Consider the following 24,571-nt stretch of genomic DNA (forward strand, 5'->3'; position numbering starts at 1 on the left):
ACAATCAATGGTGTCTGACGCGTAAATTGGAAATTGCTTTCACAAAATTACGCTGTCGTATTCCACCATTAAGCTGTTATTTACACAGGTCTGAGCTGGAGCGGTCTCCTCTACGCCATATCTGCTACGAGCCTGAGGTCATTGAACATTTTTATTAACCTGCCGTCGAATTACAAGCCAGTACATAAAGTACCGAGAAATTGCATTCCAAAAATTAGACCATTACTGCAAACATTCAAAATGTTCTCTACTTTGGGACGTCTACATTGAGTTTTAGCCACAGGAACGTACGCATGGCCGTATGCCTGTTCATTTGTGACACAAGGAGAATACGGGGCTAACTGAGAAGCTGTATATGGCAAGCCGATTCATTTGTTCGTCCGTCCGTCCGTCCGTCCGTTTATATGTCGGTCGCCTATACGCCGGAAACTCCTCCTGCGCAACCCCATGCGCATGCGCGAAAATAAAAAGAAAGCGATAACGAGATGCGCGCGATTAGCCAGCACCACTTGGATAGCACAAAGCCTGTTTACTCCGATCCATGATGTCACGCTACCTGGCCCGAAATTTTTGCTGATAAGGCTGGCGTGATGAAAACGGTGACGTCAAAATCACTGTTGCATACTGGGGAGTATCCCCATTAGATTGTATCGCAGTCGGGCCAGGTAACATCATGGATCGGAGTGAAAATGCCTTGTGCTATGTAGGTGGTCTTGGATTTGCTGTGCTACTAGTGACGCCGTTGCTTTGCGTCGCAACCCAGCGCCCGGACAGCAGTTTCTCTCCGGCTCCGAAATGGGTAGGCCACGCGTCATACGTACTCCTTGCGAGTAGGCAGCTTTCGATCAGCAATGCTGTGAGCAGAACTGGGAACGAGCTCGTTTACGCCGTGCCGATCCTGCAGCCCGGGCACAAGAACAGGCTCGTGCAATTGAGCGCAAGCGGCAACTGCGTACCGAGGATCCGGTAGCCTACCAAACCGTCGTTTAATGAAGAATCGGGATTAGCGCAGTGATAAACACTGGGGCGGCACGTTTCAGCTCCGCTGGTTAACCATCTGTACAGAGTGCTTGAGCGGTGATTTTCTTTTAATTGATGTGTCACGAAACTGCAGTTCGAAATGAAGCCCTATTATTAACGTCAAAGTTGCTATCCTTTCACACCAGCACACCATTTCCTTAAAAAAATAAATCTCTAACATTAGTTTGTGTATTTTCATTTCGTCTACAACTTCAACTTTACCCTAATACAAACTTTTCTCTCAAGTTTTATCTTCCCCATCCATCCAGCTTACGACTTCTTGGCCAAATTCCCATAGTGGCTACGCGTCACTGTAAAGTGAGCAAGTAAGCGTTCCTAGTTAAGTTTATTTTATTGCGACAGCAATTAGATGTACACTCTAGGGGCTGTAAGAGCTGAGGAGGACTTTGGGATGAAAACTTGGAGGTTGATTTACAGTGAGACGAGCAAGAAATTAACAGTCATAGAAGTCATTACGGGCCGGCAGCAACTCAGACGCTGCGGCCCGTGGCAAGAAGCTCGAAAGAGATGAACGAAGGAACGCTCTAGGAATGCTCTCTTGCTGCTGCCGGTCTCTGGCTTTGAAACCCTTCGGTGTCTCAAGTCACGTCACGTTCGGCCAATGGTAGGCGCCCGTTCGATTGTGTCACACCCGGCGGAGAGGGTCGCTCCTTGGGCCCCAATTGTCCGAGTGCTTACTTCTCTCTGCGGTATCGCCTTCCCGGCTTGCAATGCGCCGTCACAATAGGCGGATGGGGGCGATGCTGCCAGGGTTTCACGGTGCATTACAGCCGTCTAGCTTCGGGACCCACTTTACCTGGAATAGTGCCAGGCTCTCGCTACACTTTCGGGAAGAGTCAAGCAGTGAATAGCTCCAGATGCGGCTTACGAGGTGGGGGCTGCCAGCTTGTTTGCACGTGCCGCGCCTCGGGAAGGTGGTATACGTGCTTCTGCGCTCCTTAATTATGGTGGTGTGATTCGATGTGGTCTGGTGAACTCGAAGGAGGCTCAGGAAAAGGTCCCGTATCTAACAGCTCGTCCTCAGCCCGGAAGTTCGGAATGGCCGGTGAAATCAATTCGCAGGCCATGAGGAACCCTGAAAGAACCTGCCGGGTACTGGTGTCGAGCCTCGTTTGACGAACTTCGGGATCCTGGGCCCTGGAGAACATACGTCAAACAAACAAAACAACACAGCGCTGCACCACGTGTAAGCGCAGGCTCTTAACCCCTGACTCGCCAGGCTATTACTGAGTCAAAATAAACCCTGATCTTTTATTTCCCCAATTTTGACAAAGCAGTTCCAACCACCTTTCCAAACCGCTATCCATTTCTCCCCGAATGCCGACAAGACCAGAGTGTTATTGTTGTAGCAAAACAAAGGGTCGTTGTCGTTGCAAACAAATAATGAAAACAGCCGAACATAACTTAAGTGGCACAATTTTGCGAACAGCCTGTTCTCGCCTTAGCGCAGTGACGTACTTATCTCACGTACTGTTGCCACTGAACAGTCTGGCCATCTTCACAAGTACGTAATCACAAGTGCGCTAGCCTTGTGGTCACTATTCAGAACGCGTACTTGCGTCGTAGGCAAACTTTACGCTTACTCACGTTTCTTCCTTTAGTCCTTACAGGACACGTAACCTAAACAAGAACTTAATTTGCGTAACCTACGCACTCCGCAGAACCCTTTTTAAAAAAACGCGTCTCCTAATAGCTCGTTCCACGCCCGCTCACTCGAGAAGTCTGAATACGGCTGCCCTCAACACACACGAGCAACCCAGTCGTTAACAATCTGCTTCCCTCAGTCCGCACAGGACACGCCCTAAAGGAACTAAGAACGCTTCTCAGTGCAAATCATGCACTCACTGAAAACCTACGGGCTTAACCTTAGAAAATAGAAAAAAAAACACTTAGAAAAGAAGGTTAACTAAAACAAACGCGCGTTACCATAGGCCTCTCAAGGATAACCTTTACTCAGGTTACTCGCACACACATAAAAAAGAAAGCCTATTTACTCATTAACTAACAACTCGCTAAACTACAGGCTTACTTAAAACGCGTCTTTCAACTCTCGGAGCTTCTCAAACAAAACATAAACAAAGCTCATACCTTACATACAGAGAGAAACTGAAGTCTTAAATCGCGATATTTTTCAAATGCTCAAAAATAAAACAAAACAGCATCTTTTTCTTCTACGGAAGCTCTCTTGGCCTCCCGTTCCAAACGCTTACGTCTGACTCATACTTTGAGCCGTACCCGAGGTGGTTGCGGTCTGAAAGCTACTCTGGCTATCGAGGAACAACAAAAGGGCTGACTTACTAGAGAGTTTTAGAATTGGGGGCGCAAGGCACTGGGCCCCCAAGCCGCGTTGCGTCGGTTGCTCTTGGGTTTAGACGAGCAGCAGAGTTTGAGGATTGGGTCGAACGCAGACAGCGTTGGGTTGAGCGCTCGGGGCGCCGCAGTGTGGAAAATAGAAAGTTGCTTGAAAGAAAAACAAACAAAAACAAAATGAACCTCTTTTCTTACAAGTGAAAACGAACAGAATGCATTTTTGAGCAAAAAGAACGAACAATAAAATGTAAGAAACTGTGGTAGTACCGGTTAGCATTACGAATTAAGTGTGCGATTCTAAGCCAAGCAAAGCCAATCGAAGCCAAGTGCTCTTAGTTGGTGTTTTCTTGTGACGCGCTGCGAAAAAACTGCGAGTTCACCCGCGTGAAATGGCGAAAATCAGTCGAAGTAAATAAAGTTTGCTCTGCGACCATCTGCTGTACGCCATCGCTGTCACCCGCGAGGGCGGCCCAAGACGGCTTGGGGGCCCACGCTAGTTTTCGATTCTTGGGTCTTGGGTTAACGTGAACGCAAGAACCCAAGACTGGCTTGGGTTCTGCGCATGCGTACTTGTGGCGCGCAATTTTCTTGGGTCCCCAAGCCGCTTGGGCCCCCAATTCTAAAACTCTCTACTATCAGCTCCCCCAAGACGTTACAGTCCCCTGCCAATTTGCGTCCTGGCGCCCCGCTTTCATCACGAACTCGATATACCGCGTCGCTACTCCCTATCACCTCGTATCGTCTTGCCACCTTGCGCTTCTTTGTGCTGCACGCTGAGCTTCGAAAAGAACGACGGAGCGACGAGGAATTTAACTGCCCCGTGTCCTTTGTCCGCGTCCGTGCGGAACATGCTTCTCGGTCCCTCTTTGACCGGTAGCTCGAACGTGCTTGATGCGCACACGTCGTCAGTGACGACCGCACCTTTCTTTTCTCCGCGCCCTGCCTTTTCGCGCCTGTCGCCGTCTTTGGCTTCCCTACATTAGCCACCGCATTCCGATCTTTACGGTGCTTCTTTCTGCGGCGCTTTTTCGAACTCTCTTTCATGTCACCTTCTCGTGCCTCGTGCTGGCCGGTACACATTTCGTCGGCCCGGATCGGTCTCTTACTCGCACAGTCTGAGTGATTCTTAACTAAATCACCCCTCTCTTGGCTACCTAGACTGGCGGAGAGCCGCACCGATCCCTGAACAATGCAGTTGTCTTCCCTTGAGCTACGGAGCTCGCCATCCTGAGAACTACTCTCAACTGCATCGTCAAGCTCGCACTGCATTTCGGCACGCAGATCCGACTCGACATGGGTGCTCGCGTCTGTCAAGTCCGCAGTATTCTCTACTTCGCTAGCAACCTCGTTAGCTTTACATGCGACGCACACACGCGGTGACTGTGCCAATTTGTTCGCAGCCGGCCTAGCTGTCTCTACAGTCCTGTGTTGGCACAGCACCTCGTCGCTCTCACTATGGCCTTTAACGGCCTCTGCTGCCACTAAGGCATCGTTAGCAGCTAGCCTTATCCCTTCACCTATGAATGTGCAACTAATCTCACAGGCACTACTCTTCTCGTCGGCTTTCGGCGAAAATCCGCTAGATACTTCCTCATTCTTGTGCTCTGTACTGCCTACAGAATTTTCAGACAGCCGTTGTCTCTGTGCCTTTAACTGCTCACAATATTGTATCTCTTTGATCAATGCTGCCTTCTCTCTCTCGTGCTTTTGCTCACGCTCACGCTTACGTTCTTGATACTCACGTTCGCGTTCGTTCTCACGTTCTTGACGCTCACGCTGACGTTCTTGACGCTCACACCTAAGAGTAATTTCTTGAAGCTCACGCTTCCCTTCATTCTCGCGTTCTTGACGCTTACGCTCACTCTTACGTTCACGACGCTCATGCTCACGTTCACGACGTTCACGCTCCCGTGGTTCTTGTATCGCCTCCCAAGCAAGCTCAATGCTTTCATCATCATTGCCACTATCTTGCATTGCCTTTATGATAGCTGGCTTCTTCATCTGTTCGTCCGCCTCAACTCCCAAATCGTCGCACACCAACAAGTCTAACTTCGTCAACCTTCTAAGATCCATGGCAGCTGCCCCGACTGGTGGTTAGAACTGTTTTCCTTAATTAATTTGTGCAAACACACAATGCAACAAATTCCCGATTCCTAGAACTATCAAAATAAACACAACATTTGAAGTCTGGCGATTGCTTAAATGATATTGCGCGACATAAAAACGACACGGACGTGAAAGAAGACGACACATGGATTACCAACTTGCCAGGAACGCTGCTCTCATTAAGTCTGGCGAATCAAAAGGAAAAAAAAACCACACGCTCACTTACGGTTGCAGCACCCTGCCATCTGGTTCGTTAGTCCGCTGTTCCCGGTTCCTCAGGACTCCCTGGGTCGAAGGCTCGCTCTTCTTCGCTACTCCCAGTTCCTCAGGACTACTTTGGACGAAGGCTCTCTCTTCTTCGCTGTTCCAAGTTCCTCGGGACTGCTTTTTGGACGAAGGCTCTTTTTCGCTGTTCCGAGTTCCTCAGGATTTCTCTCGACGAAGGTTGATCCGTAGCGCTGCCACCAGTTGTTGCATTTGGAGGCGATCCCACTGCTGGCAACCAGTTGTGAGAGTTGAGGAGGACTTTGGGATGAAAACTTGGAGGTTTATTTACAGTGAGACGAGCAAGAAATTAACAGTCATAGAAGTCATTACGGGCCGGCAGCAACTCAGACGCTGCGGCCCTCGGCAAGAAGCTCTAAAGAGATGAACGAAGGAATGCTCTCTTGCTGCTCCCGGTCTCTGGCTTTTAAGCCCTTCAGTGTCTCGAAGTCACGTCAGGTTCGGCCAATGGTAGGCGCCCGTTCGATTGTGTCACACCCGGCGGAGAGAGTCGCTCCTTGGGCCCCAATTGTCCGAGTGCTTACTTCTCTCTGCGGTATTGCCTTCCCGGCTTGCAATGTGCCGTCACAATAGGCGGATGGGAGCGATGCTGCCAGGGTTTCACGGTGCATTACAGCCGTCTAGCTTCGGGACCCACTTTACCTGGAATAGTGCCAGGCTCTCGCTACACTTTCGGGAAGAGTCAAGCAGTGAATAGCTCAAGATGCGGCGTACGAGGTGGGGGCCGCCAACTTGTTTGCACGTGCCGCGCCTCGGGAATGTGGTATACGTGCTTCTGCGCTCCTTAATTATGGTGGTGCGATTCGATGTGGCCTGGTGAACTCGAAGGAGGCTCAGGAAAAGGTCCCGTATCTAACAAGGCCTTTCTCCCGTAGCCGTCACTGTGACGTTCCGTATAATGTCCAAGGGCGATAACAGCGTCGCCACGCGCCGTATGCTGTATGTGCGAGTGAAAGTGTGCGAGGGTGAGCCGAAGATGGCGGCTTAATTAGGCACGCGCCAGCGCGCCTCCCGTCTTCCATCGGGCTGAAGGCGCCGGTGGAAGGGAAGGAGGGGGCCGTTAAACTCCGGCGACTGTTGCGTATGGCGTAAAACCCCTTAAACTTCGTAAAGTAGGGACACTTTCCTCTTCCACCTTCACTCCTCCTCGTTTTACCTCTCTTTCACGCTCCCTCCTCGACCGTGGCGCCGCCTACACTGCTCGAGCGTAGCAACGGCGCCAAGATGCGCTCCTCACCACTCCGTAGACGCTTCTCGAGCAAAAATGGCGCTGGTGCACGGCGCGAGGACCCACGTGATGCTATTAGGCCAATAGCGACGCGGCGTCGGCCTCGGCCAGAGCGCGCGAGGAGGAGGCGGCATTCTTCAACGCTTGGCACTAGATTACGAAATTTAAGGGGTTTTAGTATGGCGCGGCCGCGCGGGCCCTCTTTTGAAAGCAATCTGCCATGGGGGACAGTCTAGGTGCGATAAGGGCTGATAACTTCGTGTGCGCTGGGTTTTTGGCGCTTAGTTCGCGTTGAAGCGAATGAATGAATAGAATTTATTTATAGGAAAGACAGAGAGGTCGACCTGGAGCTAGTGCGCTCTAGTCTGCTACTCTGCGAATGCAGCACGAAGGTCAATGTCAATGCGCAGGCTGCTGCTGCTGCGCGTCCTCATTCCAGGGTTTTGGCAGCGAGTTTCCGCGGTCATCGAGTGAGATGTGCTCATGTTTGCTTGTGCGCGCGGGACACCATACCTTTTAACTTAGTTAGAAAGGGAATGTTTGCAAGTTTACACGGCCGATAAAACTGCTATCCTTAATTCGTACAGCTATCTACTAATTTGCTATCGCAATCGATGCTTCACTTTTCGGGCTTTCTTGTGCGTTTTGGGCGTGGGGGAGGGGGTTGCCCCACATCAATATTCTGGCAAACTTATTTCCCGTAGCTGGTGTAATTCAGTTTCATTACAAATATGCGGCAATAGCTATATTCAAATAAACTCTATTCGAGAATGCCAAACATCGCAAACTAAATTAAATATGAATAAATTAAATATCAGGTCTCTATATAATGCAGGAACTAGAAGCCTGAATTGAGACTTCAATATAATGATGTCGAAAATATTTCTTGTGCGTATTAAGAGGTCGAGAGCAAGGGTCTTACTAGTGCATGCCGCATGTATTCATAGTATTGCTGCCACGGAGTGTAGAATGTAATAAATTATGGCAAGAAGTTCTACTTTAGCTCTGTGTTTTGTTGTCAAGCTGTCTCTTGGTGCGTTGTTAAACAGCACGTTTAGTCATGAAGCATATCTTCCACATGGTGTTCAAGAAAGTGTCGCTAAAAGGACATCCGTAAAAGAAGTGCAAAATGCACTTTATTATGAAGCCATAGCTTAGAAAGACACTGAAAGGCATTGTAATTGGCCGTAAACGAACCTTGGCGTTGACCCAAGGCGATGAAATGGCAAGTAGGACAAGCCCAGCGAAAGGCCCCGAAGCGCTGGAGAACAGGGACATGAATAACTGCAGACAAAACATATAGTCGGTGTATTTCATAAGACGAGAGCGTAGAAGACGTGGATGAGACAGCGTAGCAATGTGCACCCGTACTCACTTGAGCAGCTGCTCCAATGTACGGCACTGCGATTGCAAACAACGTCATGAGAGTGCCACTGGCAAAGGCTGAAAAATGTGGCTTCCATAAGTAACCTGGCTTCGCTAACACATTGCGCATGAACAAGTGCTGTACCCGTTGTAATGACGTGCTGTTCTTGAATGAGAAATTAGAGGTCCAGTTACTTCAAGACATTCATCGGTATGTGTCAGGTCATTCAACTCAGGAAAAAATTGAAGTAAGATATAGCAGCTATATAACAGACCAAATATAAATTTGCGGCGTTGTTATATCCACTACAGGCAAAGCATGGTGGATAATTCCTATTTGACGCGATCATTCCAGTGCCAATTGCGGCTATCATAATTAATTAAAACACTAAATGGGAAGATTTACTGAGAAATAACTTGTTTAATCGAAAAGTATTGCCAAGGTAAAATTTTCAACCAGCAGAATGTATCTACAGAGGGAAGACTCAATAACCTTTCCCACTGGGAAACATAAAACGTCGCTAAAAACACAAGTACAATCTGCTAAAGAAACGAAGCTAAAATGTATATATATGTCATACGGAATGGAAGATTAGACTTCATACCTACATTGAAAGTGTGCGCTAAAGCGTTCCGTAATAACAGATGTCGGTCAATGATGATAGCAAAAGTATGTTTAGCGACGGCGTTTGGCCAATGGCAAACAGCTCTCGCGAACAAAAAAAGGTTTCGACACTATCACTTGTAACATCCACGAAGAGCCTTGGATCATGCTCAAAATAGTCGAACCAAGACCAAAGCGCCTAATCACGTAAAGCCGGGATCATCGCGAACAAGAAAACAAAACACGTTCAAATATGCAGCACGGAAATTCGAACTCCAGACAAAGTAGAGGTCAAGAGAAAGAAAGCTCTCCGCGCGGCCTGAGTAATATGAAGCGTGTAGCTTTTTTTTTTCTTTGGATGTTGCATACGCTTTCGCACCAAATGCGCGTACTCTCGTTTAACTGAGTTCCTGGCACCATCGTCGCCGAACGTGAGCGTTATTGCAGTGAGACGCAACTACTGTCACGCGCCCAATACTGCCGCTGCATATTTGTTGGTCAATGGCTCTGTAGCCTCGTTCGCAACACACTTTTTGGCGATATTTGCCATTGGGGCCGCCCGCCTTCGCTAACGAATGGTCCAGCAACACGATTGGCTAAAATTTTACTTCGAAGCACAATTCTGGCGTAATACGTTTTTTGTGATTGAGTGCTCTGTTCTCTATACGGAATCGCGCGATGAAGAAACGAACGCTACCCGAATATCTTCACTCCAACAAATACACGGCCGCAAGCGAATCTCGGTTTTAACGAAGCGGATTACGTTCTAGAAGAATGTTTGTCCAATTTTTTTTTTTCATGGCTGAGAAACGTTCTCGGTGCCTGCGGAAATTTTCCGCAGCCCTTGTGCAGCCGCCGCCGACCACCGTGTGAGACCGAGCGACAGCTGTGGCGCCGGTAACGTGGAACGCGTGGCCATTTACAAATATTGTTGTCAAAATTATGGCTGAGAACTTAAGCGATAACCTTAAAGGCTTTTTTCTTGGCACACCTGGTCTGCCGTACGAGTGCGCCAAGTTTGAGGCATGGATGCTCAACCGCTCGTTTCGGGAAACAAGTCGCACCTTTTAATTGATTGCTCGAGGAAACGTGTTCACGTTTACGATGACATTTTGAAATATCTCAAGGCGACTTCGACGAATGCACAACATTTATTTAGTTCGAGCATGTCCCTCCAAGCGTGCCTTCGATTTATACCAAATTTTGTCCCAGTATTCTAAGCCGCAGTTCGCAAACAGCAAACGTTTTCTCTACCCCCACCCCTCCCACGTGAAGCATCGAAAACAACGATTACCGCAATTATAAAAGCTCCTTGCGCGCATCCACAGCACTTAGAAGCTTTTTTTTTATTTCTTGCAATTTTTTCACCCAGAGCGGACTCGCGACAGTCCGGAGAATAACCACGGTTGATATTTTTCACTACGGGAAATAAGTCGAAAACGTTTATTGCTGTTAACATGTGACATGTGATTTACACAGTGTCTTGTTCAAATATCATTGGGGTAACTGCAGTTATTCGCGCATATAATTTTGTTTCAGGGTGACAACGTCGACTAATAAGGACCTTGCATGTGTTTATGAGACACCCACCTATGTGTAAATGGAGCACAACGTATTTGACGACAGTATTGGCAACTTGAGAAAAAGCAACAATGCTTTAGACAAGTGCAAATATTGTCTTTCCAAAATTTTATTATTCCTTATTTTATCGCTTTCTGCCAGTACTGGTAAATCGCTCATCAGCCTCAGTGTTGTGTGAATTCAGCTTCGATAGCAACTGCAACATGGGCCAGACGGCGTGTATTGATATTGGCCAATGCTTTCAAAACAGCGGCCTTTAGCGAGTTTTTTTTTGTTTTTTTGTAGTGTTTGGATGTTTGCTCGTCTCACATTCACTGACACTCCTCATACATAAAAGCATAGCTGTGTTAAATATTGGCAGTTAGGACGCCGTATCGAGGATGACGTAGCCGCAGAAGTTGACCGTCACTCTGTGGTCGCGCAGGCCTTTTGGGAGGAAAGAAATCTGTCACTTAATATTGGCATCGGACCACACAAAGCCTAACTGTGTACTCTGCCACTTAAAACTGCCCTGATGTCGCCATCATTTAAGGCCTCAGGATTTGGTCAGCAGCGTATAATAATTTCGCATTTAGCGAGAATATATGAGCCTGATTTGATGTTGTGTACAATTCATACTTTCTCACGCCGATGGCGGCAAAACTCAAAATTAGATACAGTGCTGACAACCCTGACATGCAGCACATTATATACGACCTTGCATTATACAGACTCGATAAGTTAAACGTAGAGCTCTGACTCACGTATGTTTTGCATCGGGCTTAATTGCGACGTGTATCTGCCGTTAATAGCACTTATGAAACGAGTAATGGGAACGCACGGTACCTAAAAGCCGCATCACGAAGGCTGCTCTTCGTTCGTTCATGGTGACGAAAGGCGTGAAAATATCGATGTAGAAGACGGCCGCATGAGAGTTGACGATAGACGACACTGTACTGGAAATAAAGAAGGTCACGGGAGAAAAAGCAACACCCGTTTAGAAAAACGGGAGATGAAATTAGAAAATTTCATATTTATATATTTATTTATTTGTTTATTCATTTCGGTACCCTAATCAGCCCTAAGAGATATTACACTGGGAACGGGGGGATTTGAAAAACAATGCACATATCATGCAACACTGCAACACCGAGAAAAATATTCCAGCCGGAAGAACAAGAAAATGCACAGTAGGTGAACATCGGCTGAGAAAGTTAACTACGGAAAATATAAACACCCAAAAGTTATAACATCCATTAGGACATCGCAAGGGAACTACAAAGGTTGGTGCATGATACACCAAATGGACAGTTCGATATTAATCTCAGATGCATATCGGGTGCTGCTCGTAGTTCTAGCGATGTGTGCGGGCGCCTCACGGGGGCATTGTTCTTGAATAAGGTGATTACATCTATCGATTATCTCCAAGCGGCAGTATTGTAGGCTGACCTCACACACAGTGATAAAAAATTGGGTGGGAGGGCGGGCAATCCCGAATGCAGTGCAGTCTAACATAGCGTCTCAAAGCTTTAGCTGCCACGAGTGACGATCGCGACAAATTGGACAGTGTCGCGAGCAGCAAACGTTTTAACGAGCGGCTTCGGCATGAGAGAAGCGTGCGTGCGATCGGCTGCGGTGCCGGATGACAGAAGGTCGATGCCTCCATCGATAAAGCATCACACGCATTGCACTCGTTGCCAGAAAGTTAGTACGTACACCACTCTTAAGTGACGACCATATGCATAAAGAAACGGCAGTTCACGAACGACGTCAACGTACAGGGTTGCCTCTCTCTAGAAAAAAAAAAGAACTCGTTGATTTATGTTCAACGCATCCATGCGACCACTTCAGTCTTTTTGTCTCATTTTCATATAAGCCAACTTAGGGACGAACTTGACGTGAAGCGCAGGAATGCATTCCTGAAGGCACATTCCCTCAAAATACGGCTTCTATGCGAGTTTGGCGTGTTTCATCAAGACAAATGGCGCGTTTGCTCGTAGTGCAATATGGCCAGTACTTCCGAGACCTCTTCTTTGAAACATACTAAAGCAGATCGCTGTACCTATTGTATGTCTCTCGGTATGTGCTTTGGTAGGTGCTTTATTCGAGAATGGTGTGACGGCAGAAGACGTCACTGCGTGATGCGAGAATTTATGTATTGAAGAAAAGACGTCGAGAAAGTTTTGTTCTTGGAAAGTAGTTCGTTAGAGACTGCCTCTTAGGGGAGATCCAATACTTTTTGTAAAAATTGTACACAGCCCTTTTGGAGGATTCTATCATATGTGAAGTTATGGGAGCAATCTCACATCTATTCCGCTCCTACATGCACCGACTAATGCTTGCTCAACATTTTAACTGTATTTGTGTGACAAGACTTTCCATTTATTTACGCACCATTCACGCCAAGGGATCTTTTTCTAAACTTTCTGGACTGTGGCCACTTCCGTCACTGGTGCAAAAGGGAATTCACAGGCTCTGCAGCTTTTAAAATGTAGGACCCTGATTGAGTCGCCATAGTGGCGGTCTGCATCCTCTTGTGAATCTGTTGTCATCGCAAGACTCAGAGGCTCTGTCCGTCTGTTCACTTTTCCTTTACCTCCAGGCTAGGGGTGCAAACCGGACGCAAGCCTGGTTCACTTATCCGACTGCGTTCTTACTTCTTCTTGGTCAAGTTCGTTATTTTTATTTTTTATGCATGCTTTGTTGCTGTCCACGATGCGACCGCGTCTGTGGCGCTCGCGTGCCCTGCCCTATCACGTGACCTGCTTCGGGTGCGAGTGCTAGCACGCTGACGCGATCCGAGTCTATACTTCTTCACAAGTCGTTTGCAGCACTGTGGAAGTTGCACGACAGATGCTTTTGGGATGCGCTTATCCGCGCGACGTCGCCTGCTCACCGCATGTCATGAGTTAATAATGAAATATGGCAAAGAAGAGAATAAAGAAGGTAAAAAATAGAACAGATAGAAAGCACCAGGTGCCAGAGGAAGACGTATAGAAAGAAGATGTGATAAAATGAGGAGGTGTCGGAAGGAAAAAAAGACTGAATATATGAAAGAAGAAGCGACAAAATGCACAAGGAGCTACGCGGCCAGCACTGCGAAAGGTCACTCTCGGATACAAACAAACAAACAAACAAACAGAAAAACAAATAAACAAACGAACGAACAAACGAAAGGGCAGCAGAGAGCAGTCCAGCTACGCTCTGGGACGACGGGCAGGAGAAGGAGCTGGAGGCCGCACGGTACGGATAGCTCGTGGAAAATGCGGCTTTGGAGTGGAGACTGCGATTCAGCTGACGCGGCTGCGACCCGTGAGCTGAGCAGGCGCCCCGCCGAGCAGCTCAGCTGACGGCGCCGTTTCCGTGAGTCCCTGCGGCTACGACCCGCAGGCGGGCGGCGTCGGCCGGGCGATCCGGGCGCCTCGTTCGCCCGATACCGTCCTGACCAGTTCGACCGTGGACTGGACGGCGGTGGATAGCGACGCTAAATCCACGACGCATCGGCGGGCCCAGCGAATTCTCGTTGCGACGACAGTGACGAGAAGGCTACGCGGCAGCAACGGCGGACTCAACGTAAATGTTTTGATCTTTCCAACACAACGTATGTGAGGACGACAGGGAATACGTTGAATTGAGTCGCGCGCTGGGTGTAGTTTGTCGTTTATCAAGTCTTTCTGTTAGGTTTGCAGTGTGCGTTCATTGTTGACAGGTGTATTTTTTTTTCTTTGATCCTCATGCCGATTAAAGGCTTTTCACAACTCAAACGTTTCTTGCGTCGCGTTTAACAACACCAGACCTTGAGACCGCCGCGGGAATTCGCGGCATACGACATGCATGCGCAAACGTACTAACATGTCACGCCTCGCCGTGGCGTATCATGCACTGAGCAAAAATAAATACCTTTGATCCCGCCAATAACCAGACAGTTAAGCCAGGAACTATATTCCCCTGAGTAAGGATATTACATGTGCGAGCCTCGTAGAGCCGCAAGTGCTGCAAACGACTCGTGAAATGGAGAAGACTGGTGCCTTGATCAATGCGCCATGTTCCCGCGCGCCTGGTTTTCGAGGTCACGCTATACACGTGCGGATTTTCGGTACACCTATTGTAAAGGGAGTGGATGCACCGAAGCATCGCTTTAGGACAACGTAGTTTGGGGCAACGTAGTTTGGGACAACGTTTGGGACAAGGCCCGCTTGGTGGCCTTGCGTACTTGCCGTCTTTGAGCGAAGTCTGTCCATGCGTATCTCTGAATGCGCGACACTGCAAATGCTTAGTTAATGAGCGAATGTTTAGCGCAGTTTCCCGCCCCAAAATCTACGCTTTTCACATCGCATAATGTTCTATCACTTAGTTATAACGAACTGGCAATGCTTCACTGTTTGTGCGAAGCACTGCCTTCCTGTCTCAACTTCACGCTGAAATGCACTCTTTGATGCTGATTTCAGCAAGAAAAAGAAGGAACATGAAACTTGATAATTTTCAATATTTAACCTTGTAGAAGCACCCAACAGTCCGGCAAGAAAGAGGCCACGCAGCATAGTAACGCCAGATAGGCTTTCTCGTAGAAAGTACGGAACGATCTGCAAGAAAAGAGAACGCCACGGATAAGGCGGGCATTGCACTCGACTGCAGTCCGTCAGTTCAGAAGGAAGCTGACGAAGCGTTTTCCTTACTTTCTTTTTTGTGCCTGTTTGACATTGCTCGAAGGCTTCAGTATGAATTGTGTTACAGTGCGTTGTAATAAGGCAGAGCACTACTTTTTGGTGCATACTAAATGCATCATTTGTGTGCTTTTTTCGTGTGTGTATGTGTGCGTGTCTTTAGTACTAAAGCACTTTAGTACGTGCTCCCTAACTGTAGGCCACCATGCTGCCGGCCAGCAAAGCTAGAACGTGAAGCAGTCTGTTCCAGCTGCTTCAACGGGAGATAATACATGTTCTACTCCCACGCCGGCCACGCCACATCGCGCCGAAAGCCGCGGGTGACGCTGGCTGCGCGAGACGCCTGCGCGTTCACATTGCGCAGGCGTAAGGAAAGAGCGCCGCGGGTGGCGAGCGTCCGCGCTACGCTGGAATGCAGTTTGCCCATAGAGAAAGTAATTCAACAAGAGCGGACACTCGGCGATAACTGGCAACAGGAAATACGTCACGCTATTATTGATGCCGGACGTTAGCTGAGGCGAGCATCGGAAAAAGAAAGTGAACAAACAACGGCTAATTTTCTTTATTAGAGAGTTCTTCAATAGGGGCCCCAATAGTTTGAGGCCCCAAAGAGCTTTGCGGGTGTTAGCGTGGGGGCGCGCAGGAGTGAAGAGATTTAGAATAGGGCTTTGCGTTTACGGATAATGTCTTGCGCTGACAGCGCCACTACAGCGTCAAAGGAAAGCTATCAGAAATAATTAAATAAAATATACCATTTTATGATGCGAATAGTAATTTTGACATTCGTGTTCTCGCCTTTAATTACAATTTAGAGGTTATTCTGTAAGCAGCAAACAATTAGTTGCGCTTAGTTTTGAGTAACCACCTTTACGTGCCTTCACCAGCCAAGCTAAGCCGTGTTAGGCCTAAAGGCTATAAAATCTACAATCCAATTCGGAATCGGAGGCGTCTAATGAATCAATCTTCACAACACACGCTAGCTGAGAGAAAACGATAACCGCAGTCACTTGTCCTAGCTTGCGAACTTCACGCGTTACCACGAATCGAGCCCAGTTTGGTGCTAGGTTAGAGCCGTCGCTTCGATGGGTGTCGCCATGTTTAATTACGCAAATCTTTTGGGGCAACTTTTGGGGCTCCCGCTATATCAGTGAAATAACGTCCCCGACACAAAACCCAAACTCAGTTCGCATCTCGCGCATGCGCAGTGGCTTCGACGTTATTTCTTTGAGGATCGAAAACGTTTGGGGCTCCTATTCTAAAACTCTCTATTGTTTCCCGCGAATATAAACAGTTTTGCGTACAAATGATCTTATACTTTGTGTCGTATTTTTCTCGCGCTACTTATCGACAAGCCAATGACACGCCAGACGCGCCCGATGGATGCGCCATGTGTCGGACACGCCACCAATACAGCCATCGATAATCGCTGCGCAAATGGCCGATTCAGGCACTTTGCAAGATTTGCGGGCTTTTTTCACGCTCGGAAAACCACTTTTATGTAGCTCGTATTGAGCAACAGGAAGCTGTATCGGAGTTCTTTATTTTGCTTTAAATTTGCTCATTGACACTTTTCATCTAATTATAATATTTGAGAAGTTGATTCAATAATTAAGACTAATTATGTAATTAGGCGGAATGGAAGAGAAATCGGAGCATCTCCAAGCGGCGACAAACAACAGTATCATGTTTGTGTCCAACTACGTGGCATTTGAATATTTAAATATCTTGGTGCATGATAGTTAGGACACCTTATATAGGTTTACAGTTATGAAAACTCTTTATCTGTTAAATAGACATTCAGTGATTGCTATACCGAGCAATCAAGTTCAGTGTGCTTGCTTAAAATATCGATTTACGCTTACGACTGTATTTACGTTCTGATGCTTCAAGTAACGCTCGCGTCGCAAGTTAGACAGTACGAGTGAGGAAATAGTGTGACTCACCTGATCGGGGCTGCTAATAGCACCAGATAGGAGCGGATCGCAGTCCCTGTACCAGTATATCAATGATAACGCGGCGACTTCAACGATAATGAAGAAAATGATGACGAGAACTGCGCTGGCCACGACAATCCTGGAGCGGGAGAGAAAGCATGCGTACCAAGAATGACCACCCGGACATGTCCTGTGGTACGAGGCCATCGTAAGCGAACGAGCCACATGCCTTTTCGCATCCTTCAAAGTTCTCGCCGCCATGAACCGCTGGAACGCCATCTGGTCGAATCCCGTGCGAACTAAGGCGTAGGGAAGTCCTCCGACAAGGCTGCTCCAGACGTTCTCGTCGGTTGTCAGGTCCAGATTTGTTCTATATGTAGATGCATGGAGGAAAGAAAATGTGAGAGGGAGCGTCACGTGACAACCTTTATGTCTAACCAAAACTATGAAAGTTGGAGGGGGGGGGGAGGGCGGAGAATCCAAGGGGATGTCAGGAATTCGACAATAAGCACGCGGCATCATTTAACATAAGGCGCAAACATTCTGCCAAACGCCCCGCCTCGAAGTGCGCTTGGCGCCAGCGCTCTCGCAGTCGCCCACGCGGGTTAAATTATCGAGTGTAGGTAAAATATCGGTTGTGCAATGCGCTTAACAGCCAGCAGGAAAGGAGGAGGGAGCACCTTCAGAGGAGGTTGGCTTATGAAGCACTACGCGTACTGTTAGGGTTGGCGTCTGCAGACAGGAATTTCAACCGACTATCTCTCACCCTGTCTCGTCGAAATGAGGCGTGACTTCGCCTGCTGTGGTTGGCGTTCCGCACCTCGTGCAGAAATAACTTACTCTCACCCGACCTTCTTCCACCAGGCCTCGTCGAAATGAAGCGTGACTTCCTAATTTGCCATGATCATTTCGAGTGTCCGCCGGTCTCGCGGAAGCCCCGCAGTGTACAGGCCTATCTTGTGTGTGTGTGTGTGTGCGACTTTAGAGGGACCCGTTCCTCGAACGGCCAGAAGGAGAACTTCCACGAAGCCGCAACGCGCAAGGGAGACGGACAAGCGTCTACAATTCCATGAGGCGGGACGGCCTCCTCCTTTCAGCAGGCTTTCAGTGCCGGTCACATGACGTCGATGGAAGCAAGAGCCCTCCCACGATTGTAGAGAGCCTATTTAAGGGGTACCGAATTGTACTTTTGATCACTTCATGCTCTTCTCATTTTCTTTCACCATCTTTTGAATAAACCATGCAAGTTTTACACTAGAAATCGTCTCGCCCTTGCTTGGTCGCCATGGTCTACCGGATGCCTGCAGCCCGCCGACAACGCCACGCTACCTAATAAGTAACGTTGGTCGAGCTTCAATAGGCAGGCGTCGCTACAACTAGGGAGCAGTACGATACGCTACCCTGGAGTACGCAACAGTACTCACTCCTAGTCTTTTTTTCTTCTTCCTGCAAGTGTTCAGGCATTTGGAAAGCGGCGAACAATGCACGTTAGCTTGAACGATTCCCAACGGGAGCTGTAAGCAATATGCGGTCAGAAGCACACTGCCAGACACACGTACACATCTTCAATCATAGTTTTTCGTTTTGATTTGTTGCAATTTTTTTAGTCAGGGTGATTTCACAAGCAAACATACTGATCACTATCGATAGTGTAGGTTCAGCGCCCGCTTTAAATATGCCTATTACGAGTCACTAAGTGCATGTGTCTTGCAAAAAAGAAACTGACTCGTCATCCCTGCTTTGTGAAATTGCTTGTCCAGCGAAGCTCTTGAAGACACCCACTACAACTGCTGAGAGGTTATATGCAATGCTTTATTGCTTTATAGCAGTGGTAATTTAGAGTAATGGTAGTTATGGGAGTAATGGTAATTTTGACAGTACGCCCCCGCTGGTCGTATTGCCATTTCTTTTTCCCTTTGCCACTCCTCGTATTCACGTTGCTCCTCGGCAGTCCTAACTTGTGCCTGCAGTACAACTTGCGCCTGCAAATTTCCTAATTTCATCACCCCATCTGTCTTTCTGCCGTCTTCGACAGCACTTCTTTTCTCTTGGCACCCATTATGTAACTCTAATGCTCCACCGGTTATCTATCCTACGCATTACATGGTCTGCCCAGCCCCATTTTTTTTCTCTAAATGTCAATTAGCACATCGGCTATTCCCGTTTGCTCTCTCATCCACACCGCTGTCTTCCTGTCTCTTAACGCTGCGCCTAGCATTCTTCATTCCGTCGCTCTTTGCGCGGCCCTTAACTTATTCTCGAGCTTCTTTGTCAACCTCCAAGTTTCTGCCCCATATGCTAGCACCGGTGGAATGCAATGATTGTACTTTTATTTTCAACGGCAGTGATAAGATCCCTGCGAGCATTTGTAAATGGCTGTCGCATGCACTTCAACCCATTTTTATTCTTCAGTAATTTCCTTCCCGTGATCAGAGTCCCCTGTCAGTAATTGACCTAGATAAACGTACTCCTTTACAGACTCTACAGGCTGAGTGGCGATCCTGAAGCCTTGTTCCATTGCCAAGCCATTGAGCACTATCCTTGTCTTCCGCATATTAATCTTCAACCCCAATTTTACACTTTCCCTGTTAAGGCCCTCAATCATGTGTGGTAATTCGTCGCCGGTGTTGCTAAACAGGACAATGTCTTCCGCAAACCAAGTGTTGCTGAGATATTCGCCATTCATCCTCACTCCTAAGCCTAAGTTGACTTCTAAAATCCTACTCCATCACCTAAACTATTGTGAACCCCAGGAAGTGGTTATCACTCTCTACAAGTCTGAAATCGCTGACCGTAGCGGGAGCAATTATTGGGAACATAATCGAGCAGCAGTGGCCGGCCAGTGGGACAAGTGTATTTGCAGCTGCCTGAAGACATTGCAGCCGAAGTGGCAAGCATGATGTTAGCGTGTCATGCCGGCGACATTTATTGCGATAACCATTTTTTAGCGCTAGGAAAATTATGCCCAACCTAAAGCCTGCCATTTGGGCAATTTCTCGTGTTCTGATTTCGTTGCAGTTGCGCTTCATTCTCACCAAGTTGATTTTCAAGTAAACTATCTAACGTAGCGTGACAGCACGCATGGTATGCCAACTCCTAATGGTTGTCACGGGTGAAAGGAAAAATTTGAGGAGGTAGGCAAAATTTATAACGGAGAGATGAAATTATGTGGAGAACTATAAATTGACCAAGACGTGGAATAATATTATCCGCTGTGAATAACTACCGAATACGGCAAAATTGAAGGCCGAAAATCTGAACTTGTTCGGAAGCTATGAGACAAGCGGGAAGGGTGAGAGTTGGAACACTTGGGAAAAGCCGCACTGACTGCCAAGCCTTGCAGATGCCGTACGAGAAGCGGAGGAAGCGAAACAAACTTTTTCAGGATAACTGTTCTTGCAGTACGTGACTCAAGGCTGCAACTAGTGTGCATCGAAACCTCAGCGAGGTGATGCCTCGTCCATTACGTGCGCCATGGCTTTAAAATAAAATTGCAGTCTTGCATTCACTTACAATACGCTAATAAACCCAAGGTCTAGAAATAGAACCGATGAACAGGCGATAAATATACGAGACTTATGTGCTGGAAAGTATAATCTCATGCGCTCACAGTTATTCACGTGAAATTCCGAAGTGATCATGAGAACAGCATACTTCAGCTTAAGTATTCCTACACAAGCTTTACTGCGAGGTGCCCGAGGCAACAGAACACGTCTTGTGCACTCGCCGCAATAGGCAGTGAAAACACATTTATTGGCGCAACATTTGTGGAGGTTTACCTTTAACCTTCGTCTGAAAAGGCTATATCGGGACCTTGGCAGGATTCTTGTCGGCGCGACTTTGTATAGTTGTATCAAGGCCCTCGGTCTATATTTGAAGAGTCTTTGCTGTTCAAGTTTACCCACCACCGTCTACACACTGAACAACTCTCTTCCTCTCTCTTTCTTTTCTCCCGTTTCCCTCTCCCAATGCTGAGTAGCACGTCAGAACTTTGATTCAGGCAACCCTCTCAGCTTTTCTACCATAACAAATGTATCTCTCTCTCTCCTTCGTAATTTGGTTTTAAATGGTGGGATGTCGCACAAGTGCTCATTTGTTCAGTCCGCTTGAAAAGTAATAACAGTGAGGCCAAAAGAAAAGTAAAAAAAACTTTTGGCCAGAACGCACTTCTACCATAATGTGCGAAGACTGAGACAGAGGAAAAGGGAAAGGCAGGAAGGTTAGCCAGCGGGGAAGATCCGGTTTGCTATCCTACGCTGGGGGAGAGAAGAGGGGGAGGTAAAGTGATAGGAAACTAGAGAGAGAGAGAGAGAAAGAAAAGGAGCACATATATACCATCACTGCACAGCACAGTAGCGCTTGTAGCACTATAAACATCAGTTCGGGCTACATCCACTTGTCCAAGTTTGTCGTCCTTAAAAATAGCAACAGAGCCCTGGCCGCCCTCTGCTATTAAGGGGGGTGGTACCCGGACAGACGACTTTATTGTTTGTCGTGAATATCTGGACTTCCACTTGCTAGGAACAATTCGAAATTCTCACAGCTATCTAATTGTGTTTCTTCTTCTCCCATATGAAAACTCAAGCAAAAATGTTGAGTAAATAGGAATTTATAAAAAACATAAATGTAATACATGCGTTACTTTGGAGAACAAAAAAAGTATAAAGGTTATAAACAGGGATAAGGTGCCTCAGAAAGGTGGGCCAACGTTTCGATAGGAGGACCTGTCTTCGTCAAAGGCGGCCTCGTCATCCTCGGCGTGTTAGTTTTGAAGGGTTAGTAGAGTGACGTCACGTGCGATTTTCATCGGTGGCGGGTGGTTGTAAATGGAGAGACTTCAAAGGGAAGGAGCGCTGTCGCCTGACGTTGTGAGCGTGATTCCTAAGATGAGGGGACAAGAGCGGCAGAGTGGGAACGCGGTGAGAAAATAAAAGAAAGACAAAAAAGAGAAAGGAAAGAAGACACCAAGAGGGGAAGAAAAAGAACAAGAAAAGAAAAAGAAGGCCGGGGGAGGGTCTTGGGGAAGCGAGAGGTCAGGAAGCATTCAGGGGTGTCGTTGTCCACATGTTCTTGTGGCTTTAGAAGAGCCGGTCAGGCGTTCAGTGCGCGAGTAACAAAAAAAAAAAAGGACTCCAAAAGACATCTGTTGAAAGAATGACTTTAGTAGCGTAGCAGCAATGCGTCGAGTAATTTTGAAGGACTTAAGATGGCGACAAGGAGTCTGGGGTGCAATGTATGGGGTAATTGGAAGGCAGCGGCATGGTCTTTCAAGGGACGTTAGCGCCAGTAGCTCAACGTAGGTGTCGTTACGGCGGTTTACAAAAATGGTGACACCCTATGTGGCTGAGGCATGGAAAACGGTATCGTAGCGTCTGCGACTTTGTAATGCGTTGGTGAATGTGTTTAAAAAAATATAGAATAAAAAACAGGCAAAAAAAGGGGGAACCGAAACCAGAATAACAATAGGAAGGTGACGTGCGCAGAAGCGGACGGAGGCAGGTGTACTTGGGAAAAAATGGCCGTACAGTTGAGATAAACGTAAAAACATGTAAGAGTATATTAAATTGAGTAGTAGGCAGGAAAAAAATTTTCGAAATGGAGGAACAAGTAAGGTTAAGAATTAAGGTTAGCTGGTGGCATAATTGTTTTGTGCCTTGGTTGATGATATGACAATTTCAGATTTAAGTTACCGCCTATAAAGATTCTAAGTTGCCACGTTCCAAATTAATTCCCGTCGAGTGTAAGTAATTAAACTTGTGTATGAGCTATGATTCAGTGCGAGGTGAGCGGTAATTTGTTTGTAGTATATAGAGCCTTGCTTTGTCCAACATATGACAATTTTCATTGAAGTGGCTGGTTACTGCTTTAGGTAAATGGCGTTCTGTATCCGGGCGGCAACTGTTAGGTCTTGTATGAATTCGTGGTCCAGTCTCACCCCCCCCCCCCCCCCCTATGTATGCCTTGCTACAAGCGGCACATTCTAGACAGTAGACTACGTTGCTTGATGTGCAGGTGAAACTGGAATTTACCTTGTGTGAGTAATTCGACGCTGTACTTTTTATTGTAGTAGTAGACTGAATATGCTTGCATGTAGAGCAACTGGGGCGTCCACAGGCATCCGTTTCCAACTTCGTCTTTGTCCTTAGTGTGGCATGCACAAGAATATCTTTAAATTAGTGTTGCGTCTGTAGGCTTCTCTGGGCGGGTCGGGAAAAGCTTATTAATTTTCTAGTTGCTGGTGATTATTTACTGAGGATGTTGTTCACGTTTGGGAGTCCGTTTGAGAATTTAGTATTAAGAACAGGCGTTCTTGTTCTTGTGATCCTCGGGTGGGGCTTGAGGACCTCGGCTCGATCAAGCTTGGTTGCAGTGGTGTAGGCTATTTGAAGGTCCCTGTTTGGGTGGCTCCTGTTTGATAGGGTTTCATTAAGGTGATCGAGTATATCTATGTAATCTTGGTTTTCAACGCAAATGCGACGTAGTCGTGTGGCTTCGCCTTTAAAGATGCCTTGTTTGCAATGTCTGGCATGATGGCTCGTATATTCAAGGTACTGTTGTTTGTCGAACGGTTTCCTATACAGCATTGTCTTTAGCGCCCCATTGTCAATGTATATTGTTGTGTCCAGAAAGTTTATGCGCTCAGTTGAAGATTCTGATGTGAATTTTATTGTTGGGTGAAAAGAATTTAGAAATGCTAAATACTTATGTAGAGCCTTGACTATGTCCCCATATTATGCATATGTCGTCTATGTATCGTTGATATGTGTGGGGCTTGTCAATGCAGCGCAACAGGAAAACTGTTTCTGGAATCCCCATACATATATTCGCGTAGGTTTGTGCAAAAGGCGTACCGATGCTTGTCCCATGTATTTGTAGGTAGTAACTCTCCTTAAATTCGAAGTATTTATGTGTTAGAGCTAATTCAAGGAGAGACAAGTAGACTTCAATAGATTGTTGCGCATTGTGATTACACAGTGTTTGTTTTATCGAAGATAAACCATCGGGGATTGGAATGTTGGTGTACTGGGCCGTGATGTCTAGTGTCGCGACAATTATGTTGTGGGGTAGTGCGCCTTCAGTATTAATGCCCTCCACAACTCTCAGCAAGTGGGGGTATCTTGTGCGAATGACGGAAGTGCTTTCGGCAAGTCACCAAGAAAGTGGTTAAGCAATGTGGCGATGCTCTCTGTCGGGGTGTTGTTTCATACTATTGGGCGACCTGGTATATTAGCGGTGTGTTGTTCAGTGGTTGGAATTTTACGAATTTTTGGATGGAGGTAGAAGCGCCCCACAGTTTTGTTGCTTGGTTGAAGGAATTTGTATTCTGACGGTGTTATCACTTCATCAGCCAAAGTGATTTCAGCCTGTTGGTAATTGTCAGTGTGTAGGACAATCTCGGATCGTTATCTAGCTTACGCTAATGTTCTGGGTTGTTTAGTTGTCAGTAAGCCTCGTGCTTGTATTTTTATACTGA

At 47.1% G+C, this 24,571-nt stretch overlaps 1 protein-coding gene across 1 annotated transcript in view; it reads right to left on the reverse strand.

Annotated features, from left to right (window-relative positions):
- The window catches only part of LOC142591489 (sodium-coupled monocarboxylate transporter 1-like), a 117,951-nt gene that overhangs the window by 33,135 nt on the left and 60,245 nt on the right, over positions 1–24,571 (reverse strand). Inside the window, exons 7-12 of the mRNA XM_075703817.1 lie at positions 17,327–17,467; positions 17,107–17,236; positions 14,994–15,082; positions 11,346–11,455; positions 8,346–8,413; positions 8,168–8,254 (exon numbers count right to left, since the gene is read on the reverse strand). Of these exons, the coding sequence (XP_075559932.1) occupies positions 8,168–8,254; positions 8,346–8,413; positions 11,346–11,455; positions 14,994–15,082; positions 17,107–17,236; positions 17,327–17,467 (625 nt within the window). The remainder of the gene's footprint in view (positions 1–8,167; positions 8,255–8,345; positions 8,414–11,345; positions 11,456–14,993; positions 15,083–17,106; positions 17,237–17,326; positions 17,468–24,571) is intronic.

Source organism: Dermacentor variabilis, chromosome 8 (assembly GCF_050947875.1).
Source record: "Dermacentor variabilis isolate Ectoservices chromosome 8, ASM5094787v1, whole genome shotgun sequence".
Classification (NCBI taxonomy): domain Eukaryota; kingdom Metazoa; phylum Arthropoda; class Arachnida; order Ixodida; family Ixodidae; genus Dermacentor; species Dermacentor variabilis.